This window comes from Accipiter gentilis, chromosome 5, assembly GCF_929443795.1.
Source record: "Accipiter gentilis chromosome 5, bAccGen1.1, whole genome shotgun sequence".
NCBI lineage: Eukaryota > Metazoa > Chordata > Aves > Accipitriformes > Accipitridae > Astur > Astur gentilis.
Genome location: NC_064884.1, coordinates 31033377 through 31060420, shown reverse-complemented (window position 1 = coordinate 31060420; position 27044 = coordinate 31033377). Strand labels below are relative to the sequence as shown.

The 27044-nt window shown below is 37.2% G+C and overlaps 3 protein-coding genes across 6 annotated transcripts in view; 2 read left to right on the top strand and 1 right to left on the bottom strand.

Annotated features, from left to right (window-relative positions):
* The window catches only part of TIAM2 (TIAM Rac1 associated GEF 2), a 117383-nt gene extending 110125 nt beyond the window's left edge, over positions 1 to 7258 (top strand). For both annotated transcript variants that reach the window (XM_049801203.1, XM_049801204.1), the window contains 6 exons: positions 780 to 888; positions 2631 to 2689; positions 3524 to 3629; positions 4391 to 4478; positions 5049 to 5203; positions 6055 to 7258. In XM_049801203.1, coding sequence (XP_049657160.1) covers positions 780 to 888; positions 2631 to 2689; positions 3524 to 3629; positions 4391 to 4478; positions 5049 to 5203; positions 6055 to 6698 — 1161 coding nt within the window. In that variant the 3' untranslated portion in view covers positions 6699 to 7258. The remainder of the gene's footprint in view (positions 1 to 779; positions 889 to 2630; positions 2690 to 3523; positions 3630 to 4390; positions 4479 to 5048; positions 5204 to 6054) is intronic.
* Positions 7259 to 7268: 10 nt separating this feature from the next.
* Positions 7269 to 27044, bottom strand: part of TFB1M (transcription factor B1, mitochondrial) — a 29113-nt gene continuing 9337 nt past the window's right edge. For all 3 annotated transcript variants that reach the window (XM_049801212.1, XM_049801214.1, XM_049801213.1), the window contains exons 5-8: positions 25853 to 26004; positions 21697 to 21816; positions 10937 to 11064; positions 7269 to 8208 (exon numbers count right to left, since the gene is read on the bottom strand). In XM_049801212.1, coding sequence (XP_049657169.1) covers positions 7950 to 8208; positions 10937 to 11064; positions 21697 to 21816; positions 25853 to 26004 — 659 coding nt within the window. In that variant the 3' untranslated portion in view covers positions 7269 to 7949. The remainder of the gene's footprint in view (positions 8209 to 10936; positions 11065 to 21696; positions 21817 to 25852; positions 26005 to 27044) is intronic.
* On the top strand, positions 15102 to 18114 carry CLDN20 (claudin 20). Its single transcript, XM_049801215.1, has 2 exons — positions 15102 to 15188; positions 17069 to 18114. The coding sequence occupies exon 2, from the start codon at positions 17160 to 17162 to the stop codon at positions 17817 to 17819; it is 660 nt and encodes a 219-aa protein (XP_049657172.1). The 5' UTR covers positions 15102 to 15188; positions 17069 to 17159; the 3' UTR covers positions 17820 to 18114.

Here is a 27044-nt window from a genome sequence, read left to right as displayed (position 1 = left end):
ACCCGTATAAATGAAAATGGCAATTTGAGGGATATCACATTAAGGTCTGCTATTCTCATTCTCTACACTTACAAGGCTGAGGCATCCATGGGTATTTGTCAGAACAAACCCCATTACTTAGACTGTGTGCACACATGTCCCAGAACTGGGGCAGCCAGGTCTCAACTTAGCTATTTACATCAACTGATTACTAAGCAGATCAAATCCATAAAGGTGAAGATCAGATATGAGAAATGCCTCTTAGTAAAAGCTAAATCACCCCCATTGGCTACCTGGTTTCCCATCATTTATGGGGAAAGAAAACTTGACAGCCTGGGAGATTCATCATAGTGTTACGTTGTGTCCCACAGAAGAAAGCAGCCTCAGAGTACAAGACCTCCATTAATTCTGCCAGTGTCATTAATACTAATTATTCTATAGAAATTAAAGATACAGCTAATAAATCAGCCAGTTCACAATTGGCTATATGTAAGTGACAGATCATCAGATCAACTTAATATTCTTCTAAGTTATTAATAGCAAGAACTTCTATCCAGCTTCCATAACTTAGGGGCTATTACTTTTTATAGTTGTTACCTATTTTAAAAAGGAGATTACTCACACTTCTCCTGCCACTGTGCAGATCCCTCTGCCTTTCTCTCTGTACATAGAGTAAATACAGAAAATATAGATCCTTAAAGTTATTGATGTGTACTCATTAACATTTTACATATGTGGATCGCAGCACTGATGCGTATATTTATATTATTTATATTATCTACTGTTATAATTTAATACAGGTGACAGAGCTCTCAATGGGAGAACTTCTGATGCACTCTACAGTTTCCTGGCTGAATCCTTTCCCATCGCTGGGCAAAGCAAGAAAAGACCTTGAACTTACAGTGTTTGGTAAGTTTCTTCCTTAATGACTCCGGGCTCTTTCAAATCTAAAGAATACCACATTAAATCTTCTCACAAGATGAAAGCCACCATCTCCTTTCCCTGTAGCCATGTGATATCTAGGGTAGACTTACATCTGAAAAAACACATAGCTGTATTTCCCAATATGAGGAAAGTTTCCATTTGTTTGTTTGCTGTTGCTGTTTGCTCAGTGAGCCAACCTCAGCTGCTCTCCTGCCTGTATGTAAACTATGGGAATCAGTGATTTTCAAGAGGCAATATTCTCTTTAGAACAATCTGCTAAACCAAGCTTTCAAAGGAGGCTAGTAGGAAAATCATGATTTATTCTACTCTTGTGAATTCAGGCTAAATTCTGCTTTACAGCTACTGCATCAAAATCCCCATCCAGATTATTTGAACCTGAAAAACAGATGTGGAAATGAGAGCATACAAACAAGAGTTTTATTTAATAGTATATATACAATTAATAATTTCATAATTAGCTAAGTAATGAAATCTTCCAGTGAAACATCTTAGGCACTTTGTCCATTTCTTTAAAAAATATTTCTTTAAAACGTCATTGGATAAACACCTACAGAACAACTCCAGGCTGATGAGAGACAAGTTTCTCTTTCTCAGGGCTGCCGTGCACTTCTTCCCTGGGAAGCATGACAGGTTAGGGGAAGGAAGGGATGCTTCCAGCAGAAGAACAAACAGGAACTACCTGCCAGGTTCCTTGGATGAGCTTCTCCGATCTGTGTATGCCAGATGCTTCCCAGCAGGACATGTGTGAATGAAAGGACTCCTGCCTGATGATTAGCTTAGACTGCTCGTCTGCCCCTTGGGAAACCGAATTTTATTCTCACTTCGAACCCTATGTGGGTAGCTTAGAAAATGCACCCAATATGTGGAACTGAAGGAAACTGCCAAGCTCTGGGGTTAATGCTGTACTCACTATGGCCACGTCCTGGTTTCACGTAGGGATGAGACTCAACTGCATACCATTGCCCCTTTCTCCTCTTCCACTGGAAGGAAACATGGATGCACGAGCTGGGATAGAGCTATACTGCCCTAGAGTCCGATCTGGGATCCAGGACTGCTCTGCAGAGTCATCCCTTAGTTCACCTGCAGCTTCAAGGCCCCCGTGTTTCTGTTCTTCCTCACAGATGAGAGAGAACATGTCTCTGCCTCCCTGGAGGCTGAAAGATTAGATAATGTTAGTGAGCCACTCCAGCTGGATGTTGTGGAAGCAAGAGAATTCCAGCAGATGGAAAAGTAGGAATCGAGATGTTCAAACTTCCAACTAAACAAGTGCTGAACTGCAGGAAGAGCAGACTTTGCGTCCTTTTTCACAGCACTCTCTTGCTAAAGGCCCTTCACTGCACTTGAAAATGTCCACTGATTACAAAAAGAAAATCTGAACCTTTACATCTAACCTATGTGTGCTGTATTTGTTTATGTGAAGACTTAAAGGAGCAGGTTATTGCTAGTTTCAGAATAAATGTGTAGAATGGCTTAATCCTAAATGTTCAGAACAAAATCTGAGGAAAAAATAGTGCCATTGCATGAAAAAGAATAGGATGAAAACCCCAGTTGTCATCTTAATACAGGGCAGGTGCTTTTCAATCAGTTTGCTTATCTCATCCTTCACATTCACATGTCTACAATAATCAGCTTCTCCAAGATAATATTTTCATTGAATAGTACACCTTAATTAACAGTTTTCCTTTTTTTTTTTCTTTCTTTTTCAGTTTTTAAGAGGGCTGTAATACTGGTGTATAAGGAGAACTACAAACTGAAAAAGAAAATGGTAAGTCTGGTATCAGTGGACGTGGTGGGTGTTCATACACAGGATCCTACTGCAGTGTGAGGTGGACAATACTGGTGTTGAAGGGGGAGTGACTGTGGTGAAATGCCACCTTCCCTCACTAGGCTGGAATCCTAGCTGTCACAGCTAAAACAAGTGCTCAGTATCTGTGTAGCAATAAATTTTTTTTTTGTTACTTAGTAAGCAGCACCATCTTCTCTAAGCGAGCCCCATGTTAGTTCCATCAGGTGGAATATGAAACATTACTATGTAAGAATCATTAATTCTTCCAGATGGCATTTACGATGGCCTACCTTAATGTAGTGTGTAGGTTAAAGACCTGTGTTTATAGACCCTTGGTCACCCTGGAAGGAGAGGAAAAGGGGCATTATAACCTCCTCTGTCCCCATTTACAAAACTGGAATGCTGAAGTCAAGTAGTGCGTTGTATATCGTGAGTACCAGTGGTGAAGTGCTGCACCACGCTTGCTTGTCCTAACAGACAGAGGGGCACCACAAGTAGCAGCAGCAGCTACGTGATTAATGTATTCTGCTAATCAGCAGTCTGCGGGTTCCTTCATGGGAAACTTGTTCCCTAGTAGTACTTATATGCAAAGTATTATTTTTATCCATTAAAAACAAGTGCTTTCAAAAGTTGAAATGCCAAAGGTTGTGTCTATCACCATTTCAATCACATTTACAAGCACATAGTAGGGTACTGAAGGAAAAAGTCTAATGAATTTAGTTTCTCTTCAGAGGCAGGTCTTTTAAGAGTAACACAAAAAACCCCAACGTATTTTACTACTTAGAAATATCCTTGTTGTTTTTCTTTTTGCAGCCTACTAATGTTCGTGCTGCACATAACTATGGTGACTTGGATCCGTTTAAATTTCGTTGGCTGATTCCTTTATCTGCTCTTCAAGTTCGTCTGGGGAACACAGCAGGTAATTCCCTTGCACTGAATACTTTAGGATTGAATGCTTTTCTGGGATTTTGTAATACTGCTTCTTCGACATGTCTTTGTGGAGCCTATGGAAACAGGCAGGTGTGGAGAAAATAGTATCTGCTGTTTTCTCTACACTCAGGGGTACAGGCTTGAGATATTAACAGACTTTATTTGGTATGTTGGCTTATTCCATGAGTTCAGGAAGATACAAGACGATGTGAAGGCATGACAGAATGGAAATCCCCAATGAAAAGATACCACGAACAGGAAGGTGATTTAGCATGGTTGACATCCTGGTGACACCCTTATGCTGTGTGTGTGCTGTCCCTTACATTTTTCCAAATGTGGGAAAGTTGACTGTGTAAATTGTGGTAGTAGAGGGCTGTGTTTTTATTTTCCCTTTGAGCTGATCTTTATGATCCTATCCAGTTCTGTATCTTCCGTAAAGCGTCACTAGGTGTCCAGAGCAAATAAATGCTTTGTGCACCTGGGAGAACGCCTTTTAAAGGCAGTGAGAAGCAATAAGAATGCGGGAAAGGAACTCTCCAAGAGAGAAGTTAGCAAAGGCAGCACTAGGCTGCTGCAACAGGATTGTTCAGGGGACTTTCCTTTGAGTTCTGTCTTGGGTGAGATCTTCTGTGGACCCACCCATGGCTATGTTAACACTGCCTTCAGGAGCGGAGGAGCTCTTCACTGCTCTTTCTAATGCCAAAGGTTTTGTGAAGTGTATACTAAAATGAAGTTTCCTTCTATGCACAGGAACAGAAAACAGCTGTATCTGGGAACTGATTCACACAAAGTCAGAACTAGAAGGCAGGCCAGAAACAATTTTTCAGTTGTGCAGCAGGTAAGCTTTACATGGAGGTTGTATTTGACAAATCACATTAATGGAATTAAAAAAATAAAAGATTTTCCCCTGCGTGACCTTCGCGTCAGCACTTCTAATGCGGTCTCACTCTTTGAATCCAGGCACTATGCCAGTGTTTAGCTGCATAAAGTATAACAATTTGAAACCGGAGTGAATTTGGCACAGTGATCCAACATCAGAAATCTGCACAGACATATGATCATAAGTTTCTATATGATATGGGCAAAGTAACTGATTTTATCAGAGTCTCAGTTGGTTAGCAGAAATTACTTTGTGATAAAGACCACTTAAGGGGTGATCCCTTGGTACAGAAGTTACCTTTCAGGCTGTTTTCCTAAGGGGAAGTAACCAAGATCTCAAAACACAGAGCGTGTGAAATGCCTAACAAAGACATAAAGATGTTAGCTGCAAAACCACTACTAAAGCAAGCTACTGAAAAAACCCCACTGCATTAAAGCAAATCAGCAGAAAGGAGGTGGGCAGATTTTATCCCAATAGTGTCTTTCTTCGGTGGGGAAAATTAGGTTATGTGTTTTCCTAAACTTACAGTGACTGTGAGAACAAGACTAACATCGTGAAGGTGATCCGTTCTATTTTGCGGGAGAATTTCAGACGTCACATAAAATGTGAGCTACCGCTGGAGAAAACATGTAAAGATCGCTTTGTCCCCCTCAAGAACCGTGTACCTGCAACAGCCAAATTGGGTAAGAAACACATTCTCAAAATGAAAAATGGAGTCTGGACTCCAGCACTGGCAGAAGGTTTGCAATTGCCATGACTGTACTGTGTCACGTGCCAGACCCACAAATCCCATTTTTTTGAGGAAGGTGGTAGAGTTTCTCCACAACTAAATACACGACAGGGGCTAGGAGAGATAAGCAAGCTTGCCATCCCCTCCCTGCCAGTGATGGGTCATTAGCTCTCTTAAGGGAAGACTTAATAAGGCCCAAATTAATTTTGCTGGAAAGAAGCAGACTCCCTTTGGCACGCAGCGTTTGTACTCTTTCCTCTGGGTTCCCTTTAGTAACTCAGCCCTAATAACATTTGAAGCTAAAACAGCTGGCAAAAGGCAGGGCTCTTGCTGCTTTCAGTGCACTAAATCTGCATCCCAGCAGATATCCTAATTAAGTACAGGCTTCAGACGTTTTAGTTAAATGAGTAGCTACTAGTATTTCAAATTCTCTGTCTGATCAGTTGTCTGTAAAATCCCCTTAACATCACAGGAACTGGGACAGTTCAACTCCCACCCCCTAGAACCTGGCCATCCAAGTGTTTGAGGTGCCTGTGGATGTGTGTGAATCATTACTACAATTTTTGGAGGATTTTGTGTATATTACACACGAAGGCAAGCATATAGCCCTGGGGTTGGTGGAATGAAAACTCTTGACATGGGATTGCACTGTTGGTATCAGAATGCTGATACATCAGACCTGGGATGATTATCAAATGAGACTATGTACACTGTAATGATAAGTAAGTGGGCTATTGAGACAGACAGTATAACTAGCTGAGGTTTTTCTGAAAAAATAAAACCACCGTTTTTTCCTCTGCACAGCTTCCACGAGGTCCTTGAAGGTACTGAAGAATTCATCCAGTAGCGAGTGGAATGGTGACCCAGGGAAAGGCACCTTCCAGGACTCTGATGAATGCAGTCTGAGCAGCAGTACTCAGAGCAGCAGCTGCCACACCACTGACAGCATACAGGAGCCCAAAAATTCATCTCCCGATAAACATGTACAGAGCTGTGCATCTGACTTTTCTAATGTTCTCGTCAAAGAATCTGATATTCTCAGTGATGATGATGATGACGATGACTATCGAAGCCTAAAGAAGGGCAGCCCTACGAAAGACATTGAAATACAGTTCCAACGGCTGAAGATTTCAGAGGAACCGAGTACTGACTCTGAACGGGATCGGGCTGCTGAAAATGAGGAAGGAGATGGCTTTGAGACAGGAGAGCATCCAAAGCTGGTGCGTGGCCACTTCTGCCCAGTGAAGAGAAAAGTAAACAGTACAAAGCGTAATAGAGGAACTTTAATGGCAATGCAAGAACATCACCAGTCCCTTGACAGTCACTCTGATGCTGCAAACCTAGATCTGAACTCTATTTTAGAGAGAGAATTTAGCGTCCAGAGTTTGACATCTGTAGTTAATGAGGACTGCTTTTATGAAGCTGTGGAAAGGCATGGGAATTCCTAGCTTTGTAAGCACTGTATTTAAAATATTCATTTGAAGTCCACATAAAATTCAACAAACTTATTTTGCTTTAAAACTAGTACATTCATGGAGGCTGCAGGAAAACTACTACCCGATTTTGTGCACTAATACATTTTTTTCCACAAAAACCAGCTGTAAAGGATTGTTAAGTTATTTTAATTTATTGTGGATCAAAAATAGATTAAGTTGGCCAAGGTCTGTAAATTAGTTCAATCCCATTCAAGCCATTATTAAGATGATGTAGTGTTCTTGGGGAGGGGAAGGATGGCCTCATTAGTATTTTAAGTGACATGGAAAAGGTGCTAGTGAGTGGCAGAGGGGATTACAATGGAAAGTAGCATTGCAAAATGAATTTTTCAATACCTTGGGCATTTTATTTCTTTGGTTTTCATTTTTGCTTTATTTAAAGCAGAATTAAGTTATTTTAATGTGTTTTAGTGCACAATAGTGCAGAAATTTCATTTTTGTAAGTTTCAAGATGCTGTTTATACTTTATACATATGTGTAAATATACAAAAACAAAGCTTGGCCTGTAATCTTTTATTTGACTGTATTTTTTATTTTCTCTACCCGCCTGTACAGTAAAGGACAAATAAGTATTGTACTTAACCATGTTTCTACTTTTTATCATGCTGCTTTTCTCTAGTTGGAGCTTTAAATCCCAAATTCTTTGCTTTTGCATAAATGAGAAGAGTATTAGCAGACCTTGAGGCAATCTGTGCACTTTATCCTCCTTTAAGCCAGTCACTTGAGTATATTTATACAAGAGTTTTGGCTTTTGTTTTTTAAATTACTCTGCACAGTAGGATGTTCCAGGATAAAAAGAGCACAAAAACCCACATGCCATCTTACATGCTGAAGTATGAAAAGTATTTTTTCTTATGTTTCAATAATTCACTTTTTTCATACAAAACTCTTATTTCAGAACTATCCCAACTTAATTACTTGTCTTACAACATATCTCGGTTTTGGTATATATTCTAGCCCTTCCCCCGAATTAAAAAGAACCTGTAGGCACCTTGTAACTTTGACTGTCTTTTCACTTTTGTCTGCAGCTGAATGGAATGAATAAATAAAATGGGAAAGCCCTCTCTCTCCACCACTTTCTCAAAAGTAGTTCTTCCATACCTGCTCAGATGCAGGAATATATAAGCTTCCTTTTACTGACTCAACACCTCTAGATCAAGGAGTTAAAACTAATTAAAATAATAAAAAAAAATCAGTCTGCTGCAATTACAGCTGATTTTCCTCTTCAGTCTGTTCAAGCTGACTGGTACTTTTAAGTAAAGGCCTCATCTTCTTTTGCTTTAGTTCTTCTCTGTAATTGTACACAAAAAGGCTTGGGTCTTCATCACACATTTTCCTGTATGTATCGCACAGATTTCTGAACTGTGACATGGAGAGCTGAAAAGGACGCAGAGTTGGATCAACATTTGCTGTCTTCATCAGCTCTTCTGTTCTTTTCAAACGTCCACTTTCAGGGAACAAGGTCCTAAAAGATGTTGGGGAGAAGACAAACAAATTCAAACAATTCGGTTTTCCGTAAGAGTAACAGGATCCTCTTGGGAATATACTTAATATAGGTTTACTATTAAATATGTCATTATTTTAGCTCTGGCATTCTTAATATAGCACATTATCTAAGCAAATGGAAACATATAAGGGCCCTTTTTCTGCAAATTATGACAACATAGGAAAGCATTTACATACATTGTACATTAAACACACGCATATATGTTTGCTAACATTAAAGAGAGCTTTGGGTATGGATACAGTCACACAGCTGCCTTAGAATTAGCCTCATATTTAGAGAGCAGCAACAGATTAAACTGTGCAAAGCAGATCAGATCCAAACCATATGACTGACTTTCAGGCTGTTTCATTCCAATGGGAAAGGTATTATCAACTTGTCATTAATACCATAATTCCAATGCCAGAAAAAAAACCAAGAAGAGGAAAGGAGTATTTAATTATCATTTGCTTTTTAGTATTTAGAACTTTAAGAATGTGCTAGGAACCCTAGATTTTGTTTTCAGCTCTGTCACTGTTCATAGTCAGTCATATCAGTTAATTTACTCTGTAGCCAGATGCATTAGCACCTCTCTCTCACAAGTTCCCCAAATTTTACTGAATAGTATGAGTTCAAATGATTTCTAATGTCTCACAAAAATGCATACAAAGTGCAAACTATTGAAAGGACTAGCTCTTATTAGCAGTAGTTTTCAATCTACAATGAAAATTTGCACATGGTTGATGTGCATGTCTCAATTTTCAAATGATCTGCCTCTGTCATACATACATAAGACCTAAAAATACTGTGCATCTAATACAGTAACACCCCAGCTGTGTTTTGCAGGTTGGCTGGATAAGCTAGTCAGAAGGCTCTGTGTAAGTGACAGTTCCATCTTAGTGGGCAGATGGAATACAAAGTTAAGAAAGGGTTTAAAGTGACAAGAAAAGCTGGAACTTCTGGGAACAACCTGGGTTAAAGCATGTGCTACTCCAGGCCTTGGTAAAAAAATGTCCCCAGTAGTTCAGCACCTAGGTCAGCAAGGTTAAAATGGATCCATCCTTATTTTTATACCCCTCCTTAAGTTTTTCTCTCCTTTGATTGGGTAGTTGAGACACATACCTGGAGCCAAAAATGTTTAATCGCCTTTTATATACAGACTATGAACCATCCTATAACTGTCCATGAATAGCAACTCAAACCACAATATTTTTCTTCAGGGACTTACTAGGCTTAATCTTATTTGCCATATGTCTCAGATCCCAGAATTTACACACAAATGTAAACTGATTCTATTAACTGGTTTTTATGCAGTATATGTGAGACAGATAGATACCTTACAATGAACTTAATAGCCTTATTATACATCAAAATTTGCTATTTTTTTCAGGTCAGCTAAAGAGTAAGAGGACTGTGTTTCTTAGCTGCACTCTACAGCTAAAGTATGATAAGCTGCTAGGGGATATGTGATGTCCAAAAGTTCAGATTCCCCCTCCTTGCCTCAAAAGAATGTAGAGCAGTTATTAGCAATTTGAGATTACACAACAGTTGTGGGTTTTGGGGTTTGTGTTTTGGTTTGTTTTTGGTTTTTGTTTTTGGTTTTTTTTTTAACTTTGGAAAAAATATTCTACGTAATGTAGATATGTTGATTGCACATGCCTTCTGCTTACACTGTCAACAGAAACAGTTCTTCCACAAAAAAACCTCCCAACAAAACACCACCCTGTAAATCAAATACAAATCAATCTAGAGTTTGGATACCTCATTTTCTAACCACCTCCAAATGCATACTCAAACCTTAACACAGACAAATCGGTACTCATTTTAGATCCAGTGTCTGCATCCCTGACATGACTAGATTCACTGCCTCAAGCAAAAAAACCCAAACAATCTGGAGGCAAAATTCTATGTTCACCTTTAAAAGTGACATGTAGGGCTTGTAGTTCCATAAAAAGCATCCACGCTAATTCTAGACTGCATCAGGGCCAAAATCATGCCCAGCAACATTCAGCTAGCCCAAGCTGCAGCAGCATGCCTCTAGTCCTAACAGCAGCTCTGTCACAAGTTCTACAGTGCTGAATGCTGGGTTTTTCCCATACCAAGTCAGACATGTGGCTATGCTGGAGTTTTAATGGGATCCTTGGTGAACAGACTGCAGGTTTCTTGCATCAGTTAGAGAACCTAGTAAATTCCCTCAGTAAGACATGGGGACTTTTAAAGAGTCAGTAAGAACTCCATAAAAGGGCAAGTACGAAACCAACAATTTGACCTTTTGACATTATCCCCAAATAAGTAAAATTTCGCACAGATGATGTTCTCCCTCCTCACACTGCCATCTTTGGTTCTGAATTTTGATACTTTCATTTTTTAACTCAACTAACAAATGCTGTAGTTTTTGTAGTTGGGTTTTTTCTTTGGTTTCTGAGACAATCAGTTGGAAAGATCACCAATTTATCCCAGTAATTTTAACAACTTCAACTGCTCTAACAAAAAGGCACAGTAATTATTATATAATTACAGTGGAAAAAGATTCATCTCATACTTTTATCTCCAGAAACCACTCTGAAATAGAAAGATCTGATGAACTATGATGACAAATTTAAAATGGGACGAATAAAATCAAATGCATAGCTACAAGTGTTTCTCAACTGATTTAGTAGCTGACACGTACAAAAACATTATCTGAGAATTTTTCATTAAAGATCCTTACCCAATTCCACGGAAGCAGTATTTTCTTCTAAACTGAAAAACACTTTTAACCACTTTTTCTACTAGCTCAAACGGCTGCTGTATCTTTGGTTGCACCAATGGCGTGAAATGTACCACAGCCACATCCACCTACATGGAAAAGAAAGATAAATTTGAGTAGACAGATTCCTGAGATGATACATTATTTCTAAGTTAACTGGCTAGAGGTGAGGAAACAGGCAGAACACGGGAAGATGTTATTGTAACAGGTAACATAGCTGTGTAGTGACTAATGTCATAGTAGCTGAATATAAAGATTTGGCTTAACTTTCAAGGCCCTACAGAATTTTAGTCTTAGTCATCTACATATTTCCAATTAGTTCACATGCCATTAGTACTTAGTACTTTTTTTTCCCATGGCACCTCCTCCATCTAGAACAACTTCCATGTAATCTGTAAAGTAATTAGCACTTACTTTAGATCCTTCCACAAGACAATTCTGACATGATATACAAATTAGACAATATTCAATATACAGGCTGAAGGGCAGCTGGAGAAAATTGGTATTATAATTAGAAATCAAACCCATTCCCTATATGTTTTCTGTTGCTCTAGGGCTCTTCTAAACTGTAAGCCAAGGAATCACATTTCAACATACAAAGATTTTAAAATTCTAGTCTTTTTAAAGGAATGGTAGGTAGAAATAGGTTTGCATTCAGTTCAAGTGACCATACAACTTTGTATTTACACTGTGTATCACAGTTCATCCAAAATTATATCTGAATGATTCTACAAAGATTTTTTTCAAGCTTGTTTTATTCTTTTATAGTTCTAAAATGAGCTTGGTTCACAGAACGGTCACTTTGCCTGTGTCTGAAAAGAGAATGAAATAACATCCTCCCTTTAGTGCACACATATATATATATAAACCCCACAAAATACGTCACACAATTACAGAGACACTGTATTATACAGAAATGTCCTGAATTCAGAATTCTGCATTTAAAAAATACAGCCTGGGCTAAAAATCCAGTTCTGTACAACATTGAACAAAGCAGTTCATCTTCTAAACTAGGTATTAACAAAAATAAAAATGAAAAATTTCATGGAGGAGCACACTGAAAATTTGTACACCTACTGGTACTGAATGACTACAAAATTTTTAAGTGCCAGACTGTTAAAAATATTCGGTCTCTTATTAAAAAAGTCTGCTAATGCGATGGACAATCATCTATCTTTTTAAAAGGTCATAGAACAGATTCTATGTGGTGTTAAATTGAAGACATGCTAGTTATGACTGAAATAAAAGATACACTCAGCCCAAAGAGCAGCTTCTGTTCTAAGCACACTCTCAGTGTACCAATTGTTTGAGAAAACCCATAGCAAGAGAGTACTTCAAAAAAAAAAGAGGTTTTTTCCTACTGTTTTAACTAAACCTGCTCTAAGTTTGTGGGTTTCTTTAAAATCAATTAAATTGTAGTAACCTCTGATGTGGACATATTCTTCTGGCACAAAGGTGCCATCCACCCATGCTGTACTTTCAGTGGGAACAGCTCAGCTGTCAAGTACATCTATCCAGTACAACTGCTTCAACAGCAGAGGTTCTGTATTTGCTTAGAACAGAAATTATGAAATTCAGACAACATAAGTTTTTCACATAGACAGAACATACAAAGCTGAACAAAAACACTGGCTAGAGAAAGGGAAGAAAATACCGATTAATGCTGCTGATGAAAAAAAAACAAACAAAACCACAGCAAGTTTCCAGTAATAGCACTGCTGATCTCAAGTATATGTTACACACAGTGTTTTTTGTCTACTTTTCCACCTTTTCTGAAAGCTAGAGTTAAGAATAAGGCAGAAAAAAAATATTTAAATTACTTAACTGTAAAGACTCAAGAACTTATTTAAAAATGGGGTGACAAAGAAAACTTGACATATGGAATCTGCAGTGAAACACCATAAATGTGTTTTCCAAAGGAGTTTCTGAATTTCTCAAGTGTTAATAGCTTCTACCTTTGCCACACGTTGCTGCTACCTGTCAGGAAGGCCACAGGAATGCAGTGAAAACTTGTGTTCACACTGACTGTCAGAAAAGTTTATCTTTTTGAACAGGGCAAATAATACAGACTTCACATGACCAACCAGCTCCTTATACAGAAATACTAAGGGCTTATTCACACATGTATATGTTTATCAAAATTTTTGTCAAGAAATAAAACAAGATATTTCCCCCACAAAATTAGGGGTAAGAAAACCACCAGAGACCATTTCAGATCTCCTAGTTGCCTCAATTTTGCAAAGCTGCTTGTAAGTGAGATATGACGGCTCTTTGGGAGATGGAGCTGTATCTTTAACAAAAATTTCTGAAGGAAAAGAGAAAAAAGAACACAATCAAGATGCAGTGTACAGTTTAAGAGAAAAACAGCTCAATTTGCAGTCTCAAAGCCAGTGGGCAGTAATTTCTGCTTCTGAAACAAAACACAGCACTTCTCAGCATTTGTTCCTTTATAGATGCTGTTTTCTTTGGACCCCAGGAAAGCTGCCTGGTTACTATAGCAACAGATACAGCAGAATGCTTTTCACTTGTAATTGGCCACTCCTTTAATATTATACATGCTATTTTTCCTTAACCTTTTTAATACACATAAAATAGAGAGTAGAATTATGAAAGTCAATAGAATACACAAGAGCACTTAAAATACACAAGTTAATTTGCTGATAATTTTATTAGTAACACTTTTTTCACCATCAAGTATGTTAGAAATATTTACAAAATAATACTCAATTCTTACAAAATAATGAATATGAAAATTATTCAACTGATATATCCTGAACTGTCAATAGTACAGCAATTATTCACCCCTTGCTGCTTTAGTGTATCTGTACAATGAAGGTTTATGTTCTGGTAGGGTAGGAGGAACACATGACAGTACAATTTAATTCAGAGAAGTCTGCTGCCTCGCTGATAAAATCAACACTCTAAATCAGAATAAGCTTCAATGAGACAATTTTATTAATTGTTGACAATAAAGGTCTCATGATAGGCGATACACATATCTTGCAACAGGGCTTTATTAAAAGCAAACCCACATACCCTTTTTCAAGCTGTAATTTACTCACAGGAAACGGAAACGGAAACCTAAGCAGAACATATTACAGGTTCATTAAAACAGCCTGCTTGAGATCCTACTAAGATAGTTCTAAGCCAGCACTTTCACCAACCAAGTGTTCAGTACCAACATTCTATCTATTACAGACAAATGTTAAGTGTATCTCATACCAATCTTGTTCCGATGCGAGGGTTTCATTTTGGTTCACTTCGAGCAGAAAATAACTGTGCAACTGCACTAACAGCAATAATCTAATCCCTGTGTAAGAACAGCTTTGTAATAACTTAACTCTATTCACACTAGGCTCACAAACAGGATCACAGGAACTCAAAAGTCAGGTACAGAACTTATGGGTATCTCCCTGCTGCAATCAGCAAGACTTTGCTAACTTCTTGACTTCACACACCAACTTAAGGCCACTTCTCTGATGTGCTGCAGTTACCATATAAGCGTTATTAGTAACTTTATTCCTTCGCTCTTTTTATACAGACTTATACAAAGGTAACAAGTTACGGGATGACCTACAGAAAGCTAAGGCTCTCAAGAAGAGATAAGCAAAACCTGTAGTTGAATAGAAATGTCCTGCTGTTCCAATTACAAATTAAAATAAATTGCATAGTTCTTTGCTAGGAAATTTAAACTCTTAATAAGATTATCTGTGATGAAAAAAAAACCCAACAACCGACAAACAACAAAACCCTCTGGCCTTGGCTCTCAGTTAAACTTAAATGAATTCTACCCTCACCCCTCATCCCCCTCCCCAAATCCATAAGACTACAGAGTTTCTGGATTCTCAAGAGTTTACTCCTTTTAATCACTGTTCACAGTTTTCATCATAGAACCTGGATATCATTATGTATTTAGGACTAAGAGCCTCCGTGTGTTTTTCCGCATAATCTCTTTGCTTTCCCTTACTGAGTGTTTGTCAAATGCAACTCATTAAACAAAGTACTCCTTTATTCTCGGGTAGATGGAACTAAGAGCGAACAAACAGCAGTAATGCACTTGCTGCAGAGAAGAGAAAAAAAACAACATTCCAAGAAATTTTGTTAATACATGCCAATGCAGTTTTATATGAGATGGGATAGTTCCATTCAAGAGAAACTGCATTTTTCCAGGATTTCTACAGTGAAGAAAACATCTCAGACCTCACATCCAGCAGTAAGTGCTACACAAACAGGAATGAAACATAACTGTATTTTTTATTACACTTGCAGTGCTTATACTTGAACTTATCATGCCTTTAATTTGGTTCATCCCATTAAATGTAATGTACGATTACTATTTGCAGTGGTTTGCGTTTATGTTTGCATGTTTGTATATGCTGAAATTTTAAAAAGGAAGCAATGAAAAAGGCTAACACAAGATCCTAATTAGCTGTTCCAGAATATGCTTTTGAATGAGTTCTGAGCTATCCAGACATGTCAGTTCCTTCTGTAAAAGGAAGTTAAACCATCTTTCTCAAGGGCCCAATACAGCAAATGATATGTATTTGGCAAAGCAACTCTTCACAGTTTGAACAAACCGGATTTGGAAATAGACAGGTCTTCGAAATAACATTTTAAAAATGAGTAGCTGTTAATATTCTCACCTTAACTATAAGCATTTATATATATATGCTGGACAGAGTTAGCACAACCTTGAACAATTACCTGAACTAAGTACAATGTATAAATTAGAGGATTACTTGTTATGTAATGCCACTAAAGACTGATAGAATACATAGTGATCAAAACCTTGCCTTATATATAATGAATTGAAGTAAGTGTACAGTGCTTACAGATATTTTGTGTTCCACTTATTTCAACTTTATCCCCTATTATTTTGGCTTTTCAAAAAAGTTCTAATGCTAAAGACCAATTTTAATATTATTGTTCATATTTAGATAGAAAGTCTTAGAAAGCACAATCCAGGACTAAGGACTGCCCTTTCTCTATCACTCTGATAAAAGACAAAACCTGCCAATTAAACAGCCCCGCTTAAAAGGCAGGACACCATTTCTAATCGTCACCACAGAGGTTTCAAACCATTGCTCTTCATCTGCTATCCCAACAGTCCAGCTGATGTAATAGCAATAGTTTTGTCTTCCCAGGTCCACAGTTATCACACTGCCTAAAATATTCTCATTGTCAAATGAAATTTGACTCTTTATGCAAGAATAGCAGGGAGGCTTTTTAATGAATTTTTAAAACTGCTAGAATGGCAAATTTGCAAATTGTTTCAGAGAGTTAAGTGATTGATTAAAAAAAATGCACTTACACAACTGAATTGTTCCGTATCAGTGTTAAAAACAGTATTTTATAGACAAAAGCAGATCACATTCACTCTTATGACTTGCTCAATACTGCTGCTCTAAGTCAAGGATTGAGAATCACTAGCTGAAAATAAAATATTGATTTAGAAAAGTCACATATGACTTAATTGTGAAAATACTGCAAAAAATAAATTCAATCTTCTCTTTCAAAACCCATGAAATTTCCTAACAGTTATTACACGAAAGAACAGATAATATTTAAATAACCAAAATAAAGGGTAACCTTTAATCATACTTTAAACAAAAGATAATATTATATATGTTCATTGTTACGAAAGAGTCAACAGGAGCTGGCTACAGCCATCACACACTTAAAGAAGGTACTTGAAAAGTACAATGTATTTTCTACAACATCATTTTTCCACAATGACTTCTAATCTGTAAGTTTCTAATGTTCCATTTACAATGTATATTTGTCTAGTAAGCCTGCAATCCGTATATTATTACCAAAAACAACTCCAGTAAATTAAGTTTTGCCTGATGGCTTGCAATCACGTATGAAAGAGTAGCAGCTCCTTCTTACAAGCAATTCTTAAACACTGTCCATTTACCATCATTTATGTTCAAGTACCTTGTGTACAGCTGCTCAGCTGCTCTCATCTGCTGCAGGATCATGTTCAGATATTCATTCACATAGCTCTAATTTTAAATGCAAGCTTTTTTTGTTTGCTGATTTCTTTTCCCCCCCTCGCACTTCTCCTCCCTCCCCCTCCTCCCTATTACACAGAGGGCTACAGCCTTGCCTACGAAGCTACCAACCAGTTACATTCATTTACAAGAGAAAAACAGGCAGGCAAAAGGTGACAGCAGATATCATCATGGCATCAGCGAGTCTGCAGTTCTTTGCTTTTATTCTGGCCTTGTTTGGTGTTTTTGGAGATATCACCGCCACCTTGCTACCCAACTGGAAGGTAAATGCAGATGTTGGTTCAAATATCATAACAGCTATAACCCAGATGCAAGGGCTTTGGATGGACTGCACGTGGTACAGCACTGGGATGTTTAGCTGTACCCTGAAATACTCCGTTCTCTCTCTCCCCGTCTACATCCAGGCTGCACGGACCACCATGGTACTGTCTTGTATCCTATCAGCCTTTGGGATCTGCATCACTACAGTTGGAATGAAATGCACAAAGTTGGGAGGGGACCCTGACAGCAAGAGTCATGCTTGTTTTGCTGGAGGAGTCTGCTTCATTCTTGCAGGAATCTTTGGATTAGTACCAACATCCTGGTACACGAGGGAAATTATTTCAAATTTTCTGGACCAGAGCATTCCAGAGAGCAGTAAACATGAACCAGGAGGAGCAGTTTATACAGGATTTATTTCAGCAGCGTTTCTGCTTATTGCAGGTGTAATCTTCTGCACTTCCTGTTTTAAAAAGCAGCAAGGAGCATGGATTTACCGTCCAAAGCAGCACCATCTTCCATCCACAGAGCAGGAGAGCAACGCAGGTTACAACCTGAAGGACTATGTGTAAAATAGTTACTTCTATCTGTCGAAGCTTTTTTTGTGCTAACTGTAGTTTGCTTATTTCAAAGAATGTATAACGTAGCACTTTTCTTGCATCTGGGTTGCAGTTATGTTTAAGCAAGGTATTTCATTTATAGCGGCATCCACAAAAAGAATGAAGCAGGAAACAATGCTTAAGTTTACTACAAAAGTACTTTTTTGTTTTGATTTTTCAAGCCATTCTTTTCGATTTTCCAAGTAACATTTATTGAAGAAAAAGGAACTATTTTAAAACATAACTGACAGAATAATTAATGTACTGATGGCTTGTTACAGTAAAGATGCTTAAAAACTAACTGCTTTCTATTTAGCAAATCAGGCTATCAATAACATATAATGTTTTATAGTGTATTTTACATTTTTATCTTTATTTTAGTCATGATGCAGGGGAAAAAACCCAACCACTCTTTGTCCAAGAAGCCCAATTCAATGGTTTTTAAATAGCAGACACATCTGCCTTTCATTTTCAGTTCTAAATTGCCTTGGTAACTAGATTTCTTAAAAAAACCCAACCAACCAAAAAAAACCCCAAAAAACCACACACACAAACACCAAAACAAAGCAAAAAAACCACAACAAAAACTCCCAGACCCAAACCTTAGCGGCATTGTATATTCTGTATATCAGGCTGAAGAATCAGCAGTACCATTCAGATCTTGCCAAAAATGGCTCTCCCGCCCCAAACTGCCACCTGCTGTGGGTTTCATTTATTATTGTTAAAGAAATGTCTACTCAGCATTCACCAATTGCTGCTTGCTAATCTATCATTACACAACGAATGTTAGATTTGATGAGCGATACAACAAAAATGTAACCATGACTATGAAAACACCTGCAAACAGTAACACACAGGATACAAAGTAAATTATCTGTGTTCCAGAAAAATCTGGAAGCCTTCTGGCTTACACTTCTTCAAAGTAGCTTTTAACAGCTCAAATCACGCAGCTACCATTTATTGTCTTCTACGTTTCTGGCCTTCTGAAAGAACTTTGTAAGTCCTTGTAATTATTCCTGTTGGGTCTGTTTCAGGCCCACTCCCATGTATTCTATCACTGTAAAATGAAATATACAATGGTGATGAAGAGACAGCTTCTTTGTCTAAATTTATTTTCTTAACAACTCCCTTATTTTGATTAATAATCTTAGATCCTTTAACCTTTTCTTTCACCACACAGATTTTGTTTTGTATTGGTCATTGGCAGAGTATGTTCTATCTAAACACCTCCCTAAATGAGAATCAAATTGATGGTAATTTGCTAGCATGTGTAAGGGAATGAGAAGGAATATGATACAGGCCTTTAAATTTAGGACTACAATAATGCTGGATGAGTCTTTCAACAAAACCAACTGCTATTTATTTTGCATATTCATATACAACTTTCATTTCCCATATTATTAACCTGAAGTTTACTAAAACAGTATGAAGGGGCCTTAACATCATACCTACAGTTTGTTGGAAAAAGTAAGATCTTCTGTTACAGCATTTGAGAAAATGGAATGTTTTATGCATCTAATATGTAAAGAGTCTTTATTTGAATATACATAGAACGGAATTACATCTTGCTTGTATTACCACTGTTACTTAGCCATTTTGAGTTTCCTATGTATCCATTAAGAAGCTTGTTTTGGACAATTCCTAATGCTAGTATCAGCAGTTATTTGGTATCGGAAAGACTGAACTATGACCAAAAAGCCAAGTTTTCTTTGCTTAGACACAATGCTGTGCAGCACCATTCCATTCCATAAACCAATAGTCTTTTATATCTCAACATTCCTAATATTGTTGAAATAATACTAATTCATTGGGCAAATAAAGTAAACAACTCATTCCCAAAAACATGCATCTCCACCTTTAATAAGTGGTTTGACATGACACTAAGCTGTGATCATTGCTATGTATGTGAATTAAAACTAACATTTGTAAAGTAAGAATCAAAGGCATTTTCACAGGAGGGCATAAGAAAAAGATAACAACTGCATATTATGAGCAAAATGAAGTATTCATTGGTTACATAAGCAGCAAATTTTTCTTCCTAAAACTTTATACAGAAGTACCTGAATTTCCTTGTATGCCTATGAAACCAAAATGAAGCACTTAACCACTTCATTCACAATATGCTGCAAGAGCTTTCCAAGAAAACGAAGATTCTGTCAGAAACAGTATTATCTAAAACCATGTCAGTCTATGGCTAAAAGAACAAGGACAAAACAGAAGATCAATCTACAACAGGGGTTTGAAGGAAACAAAATATAGTGAGAACAGGTCTGTCTGAAAAATTTGTACTTTCTGCTTTTGCTATATAAGCAATATTTGTTTTAACTCAAAGAAATATATTAAATAAAAATATGCTTGCCTTTAGTAGGACTGCCTTTTTTATTCAAGAGAGCACCAACAGACTATAGGATTTGCTTATACTAAGACATTTGTCACAACTCTGAGTTACCTCTCTCTTAGTCAACTATGGCCTTTTCAGTACAGGAAAATGGGAATATCAGTTATAGCTTCCCAACTCTGAGACACAATCTGCACAAGACTTTTGACTACACTAGCTCTACTATGCCCTCAAATTGTATCCACCATTGAGAAACCATCACCACAAAATTGGAATTTTAACCTTACTGAACACTATTTCACATATTTGACAGTAAAATGACATCCTGAAATTATTTTTCGTTCAGCTAGGAATGAAACAGGAAAAAAACCACACTGAAGAACACCAACCCAAAAATGCAAAGCAAAAAATAACATGTCTTAAGCATGGTTATTTTTCTTCACAACAGACTGCTGTCAACTAATAATCTAACATGTTTGAACAATTACTTGTTCAAAAAATAGTAACAGAATTTTAAATCATCATCAGAATATGCCCAGATAGAGGCCTTAAAATTCACTGTGATAAAAGAGAGACAATGACCTTCCAAAGGTTCTTAAGAGATAAGCCTGAAGAGTAAAAAGACCCAGAGAGAGACTGCAATAAGGGGGAAGGGAGACGTACTGATGAATTGAACCAACCAGTTTAAGAGGATCTTTCAGATGCTGGAAGTTCATTTCTGAACCAGAACACTAGACTTCCATGTGAATTCAGAGGAAACAGACCCCACTTAATGTGAGGCATACATTTTAACAAAAACAACAACAAATAATATCTTGTCCAAAATGCAGTTTAATTTACTAATTCTTGATTTCTGTAACCATAATTGCTATTAATAAAAACCAGTGGCAGTAGATAAGAGGACAGCAAAGAGACTGTTCTCCTCTACTCACTCAAGAGCAGATAGGAGGGAGAAAAGATTGTTACTTTTTTAAACAGGCAGTGGGATGTAGGTGACAAAGTGCTATAGCGAATAGAAGGAAGTTAAATATGCTAAAGCTGAGTAGGGTGAAACGTAAATATTATAGACACAGTAAAATTAGGTATCTTTGACAAAGATGACAAATGAAAGGCTTTTATTTATCAGGGTCTTTCAAAAGACCTATCAAATTTTCTAGGCACAATTCCCAAACTGTTTATAAATGCAAACTGTAAAACAGCAGACTTTCCAAAGACGTTACAATCCTAGTGGACTATCCGGTCATTAAATCCTAATCTCCTTCTCCAGAAACACCCAAAGTAGTACTCTGATCTTGCAGATAGGCTTGAAGGTCAAAGCCAAGTTCTGAGGAACCAAAAAGAAAAGCGCCTCTTTGAAGGAAGTATGCTTCATTTACAAGAATATCACATCACTCCACTTCATAGTATGGAGATATTGAGCTAGAGCACCCAACTGTGTTCCTTACTCAAAATCAGATATATTGCTTGACTGACAGATTAACAAAAAACCCAAAGAAATACATCAAAACTTACCTCTGGCTTTGGTACAAAGGCTTGACCTGGAATTACGAAACAGTTTTCAACAGTGCAGAGATGCTGAGACATGATGGACAGTCTGCTACGTTGCTTACCTCCTGGATTAGCTGTAAGCCTCTATTGAAGAATCGAAACATGTAAATCAGTGAAACTGAATTGACCAAGTTGTCAGTTATATTAAAGCTTGATTTTCAGTAAAATCAAAGGCAAAGAAATTAAAAAAAAAAAAATTGTTAAGAACTCATATCAAAGTTTATGCCTAGTTCATCTACAATTTTCTTCTCCAATGTAGCACCATTTCACTAAGATGCCATGCTAATTTACAACCTCGGTCCTACAATCAAATGCACATGAAAAGGAGCTCCTTGAACTTCTGCAGAACTTAATGAATGTCAAAAGAATTTTGTATGGGCACAAAAGAAAACTAAAACTATTTTGGACTGCAGGATTCAAAACAAACATAACACCAGCTGACAGTATTCTCACATCCTTTCCTTCCGCTGTTTCTGTATCAAATATTACTATTTTTCCTCCTTCAAGATGAAACAAAGCTCCAAAAACTCAAAGTCAGATAAAACCAAAATTTCTTTGTTATTAACTGGTCTTTGCTTACAATACATGCAAGGATGCTGGATCTACTTTACATAAATTTAGAATACCTAACAGTAAGAGCATCTAATACATAAAGCTCAATTTGGCAATTCTCTGGTTTTCCCAAGAAATTTCTTACAAAGATTATCAAAAAAAGTAGCCTGGGCAGAGTTTTTCTACACTTTCATGACCTGGCAAGAAACATGTTCTCTGTGCTTTGCTAGCATAAACAAGATTTAAACACAAAAAAGCACCCAGTAAAACAAGTATCAAATGGTGAAAGGCATTACACTAACTATGCAGAAGTAGAATTTTGAATTCCTGGTTTTAGTTACCACTACCTTATAAAAAATAAAAGATGAAAACCAACTGCATATCTGCCAATATCTGTACATCACATACCTTCAGATGAAAACCCTACTCATGAAATGTTGCCATGCTTAATAAAACAAACATTGAAAAATAAAACTAAACCTACTGCTAAAGTTGGTGGGTTTTTTTAAACAACTCTCCTGAAAGGCAGTTTAAGTCTCAGCACAGAGCAAATAAAATACTTTTCAAGGACATTTCAGAAAGAAAGTTCACTGATTCTTTTTGTCTACATCAGCATTAAAACTGCTTTCATTATTGTTTCAGAGGAAACCTATTAAAAAAATTATCTATCCACCATTGTTATTATTCTCTGAAAAAAAACAGGTTGCAAAGTCTAACAATGCAATCAGATATGCACTTCCTTAACCTCTGCAGTGGAAATGAAACAGACCTAATGACAACGCTTGTAGTCCTTCCAATGCCAATTCAAATAAGGCAGTCTTTACTTTCCACAAAAACAATCTAACAAGTTTCAGGCAATTAGTTCCTGCTTCTCAGCTCCAGAAAGGACAATTTAACAACATCCACCTCTGGGCAGTAACATCTTAAACCACTTCAACCGCATCAGCAGGAACATACCTGTGTACGCCACTGCTCAAGAATCACAAAAATGCTGAGAATGTACTCACAGAATAGAATCATAGAATAGTTTGGGTTGGAAGGGATGTTTAGATGTCATCTAGTCTACGCCCCCATGCAATGAGCAGGAACACCTTCAACTAGATGAGGGTGCTCAGAGCCCCGTCCAACCTGACCTTGAATGTTTCCAGGGATGGGACAGCTACCATCTCTCTGGGCAACCTGTTCCAATGTTTTACCACCCTCGTTGTAAAAATTTCTTTCCTCACATCTAGTCTAAATCTACCCTCTTTTAGTTTAAAACCATTACCCCTTGCACCATTGCAGCAGGCCCTGCTAGAAAGTTTGTCCCCATACTTCTGTCACCTAACCTATTTTTGTAGGGTTTTTTTCCCCTCAGTTCTCAAAATTTTCTTTGTTCTTACTTTAAAGATATAGAGACCATCTGAAACTGCACTAAGTAAACCACACTGGAGTTCAACTAGGTAACATTTTTGCATCTGCTATAACAATTTCAGCAAGGCACAAAGCAAAACAAAGATTCTGAAACCTAACCTGGAATACAATCAAGGTGGTACTTGACAACTCTTCTAATACTCCTCACTATTAACCACTCTCAATGACTACCTCAGGAACAACTATTTGTTTTATTCTTCAGTAAGCTATACCATACAACTGTGGTTTTCATTAACATGTATCAAAACCCCATTATCACTGAATCTGCAAAATCTGTCACAGGAATCAACCTATGCAAACAATTAGACTGGCAAAGCTGACCATATAAAGTAATATTAAACACATGTTAGTACACAAGTCACTTTCTGCAAAACAACTTTCTTTTAGAACATAAGTATTTATATTTATCCTGTATCAGTTATGAACACATAATGGTAATTTTTCTTCTGTTCGCTGCTCAAAAATCTGAATTATTTTCCACTTTATTAGCACCTTTTGCCTAGTGTTCCAAATAGACAGCAGTGTTATATACCAAATGATTTAAGTATTCTGCTCTTCTAACACGTCCGTCTTCCAGATATCTAACAGTTTATCACCCCACCTCCCAGCCTGCAGATCATGTTGGCAGAGATGTTCAGGCAAACTACTCTGCCCAGTTTTACTCAAAATTAGAGACTGACAAATATGTTCTATTTAAACTGAAATATGACTCATTTTAATGGAAGTGGGCTAGGAAGTACCCAGCCCAGATGACAGATTGAGGTGAAGCACTGAGGCATTTGGGACAAGGTAAAAATTCTTATCCACAAAGTCCTTCTGAAAAACAGGTCTGGATTTTTTTAATGCCTGAAACCACATGAGCTCAGAACTGAATTAAGAAATCTAGCTTATTTCATACCAAATGTTCGTCCCTGGTGTTCTCTAGAGCCACCTACTGGAAATACTTCAGTACTTGTCTTGAATCTTGATTGCAGGGCTAGAGTAATGACAGCACAATATGCTTTTCTATGACCCCCCCAAAACAACAGCAGACATGCTACTTGCGTATATATTTATTGCTAATCTACATACCAAAAAACCCACAGCAAAATGTTCCTATTAGAATTTTTACTTTGAAAGAGTAAAATTAAAACACACACATTTATTTTGCACACAGAAAACCAGGTATTTACGAACACTGGAGTAATTAGATGGAAATTCAGTTTTCAGACTGATGTGCAATTTTTTAAAATTTATTTATTTATTTTAAAAGGAAGTGAGATGCTGGTAAGGAGCCATACTGAGATGCTGATAAGAAGCCCTACTGCTTTCATAAATACAAACCAAGAAGTCTTCCAAGCTCTATGTTGTTTCATGCAATGGCAACAGAAATAAACCGTGAAGTCTGAAAGCATTGTGGAGTAAGTCAACCTAATATTAACTGATCTAGAGTATCAGCTGGTCTAGAACTAGCACTACTACACAGCAGATCAGTTTGGCCTTTAAAACCTCGACTTGCTCTTGGACTTGCTGTGATAGAACTCAAATGATGCCTTTTTACACACACAAGACTGGCAGCAATCCATTAATACTTCTTACACCAAGTCTCGTGCAAAAAAGCCAGTCAGTTTCCATGGTCTTGAGAAACACACCGTGTTTTGTGCTTAATCACAACTGGAAATAATGCTAACCTTCCATTTTTCCTTATTTCAAGGAAGGTGTCTTCTTTTTTAAAAATTATTTTTAATTAAGAGGGCAAGGAAATAACTGTATTTCTTGAGATGATTGAAACGCAAGGAAAAACCAACTGATAAAATGGTGCATGAATGACTGTAAGAGAAGATATTTAAAAACAGAAGAGTGCTGTGGAATCTATTCATGTCAAAAATAATCTGTTGTCTTCTGAAGTCAGATAAGTACCGTAAGGAAATATATCTGTCCGTAAGAAATTTAAAACAATAATATTTATGTGCTGTGAAAGGATCAAAGCAGATGATTAACTCAACATTAAAATTCATAATTTATAGCCACAAAAACGAAAAATTGAGCCAACTCTTTCCTCTCTTTTTAAAGCCAACAAAGATTGGTTTTGTACTTTTAAACAAAAGGTTGCACGTCAACAAATTTTTGTTCAATTGAGTGTCTGTAAAATTTTGGGAAAACACTAACATCTTACCTCTGCAACTTCCTTCTGAAAAGTCAATGTCATCTGTGTCCTGCCATAAATAAAAGGTCCATCCTTTTTGGAAACATTTTCAAGCCATTTGATGATTAGAGGAGTGGAAACACTGAAAGGCAGATTCCCAATGATATGTATATTTGGTGGCTCTGTTAACATTTGATGGAAGAAAAACAACTGTTAAAAAGGTTTGGATAAGATTTTGCCATGAAAGAACACATAAGTGAGAAAGAGATGTGCATATCAACCTAGATTTAAAATATGAAAACAATTTTTATCATGCCATGCCAAAATTATGCCCTTCCATTTGTACTTGTCTTACACTGACAAAACTGTGTTACTATTCTCAGTAATTAGTTGCAAAAAAGTGGTTAGGTTTGGCTCTCATTTACATTTGAATAAAATCAGCTTTGATTTTCAGCAGATCCCCAGAATTCAGCTGAGCTCCTCCAGAATACCAAAACTGTAACAACAACAAAACTACAACAGTGTTTCCATGATTTTAAACTATGACTATTAGGTACACAGTAACTAGCCACACTCAACTTTGTCCAACACATTCCTCCCAGGGCATTTTACTGAGTTTTCAGAGTTCCCAAAACAATCACCTAGCTCAAACTGTACAGAGCTCTCCTGTGTTGAGTCCTCTGAAATCAAAAGGTCTTAGAGCAAGTACAAGACTTACCCATAAGAAGCAATATGTATTATTCAGCTATGGATCATATCAGTATGTATGTGTTCTACAACACAAAGCAGGCATTTCATTACCAGGGATCCTTAAGTCTAAGCAGGAGTGCAATAGAAGCAGACAAAACAAAAGCAAGTGTGTTGTTTCTTAGATAGTACAGCATTTAGTAACATGAATAAGAGATGAGAATATCAAATTCAAGCTGGTTTTCTGGCAAACTTTACTTATGCACTTTTTAGGCTGTGGTATTTCTAGCATATTTGTGATATTACACATACCTCAGAGATGGCTAAGTATCTTTCTGATACCCACCAGCTTTTCAGATTTTCATATGACAATAATGCAGAAAAACTGTATCTTACCTTTAATTAGTTAGCTCCAAAGACAACAATGATATATATGTATGTTCAAGAAAGGTAAATTTTTAAAAGCTGCACTACACCTTCACACATGCATTTGCTCATAGTTCTGTTTCATGAAGCAATTACCTTTTGCAATGAG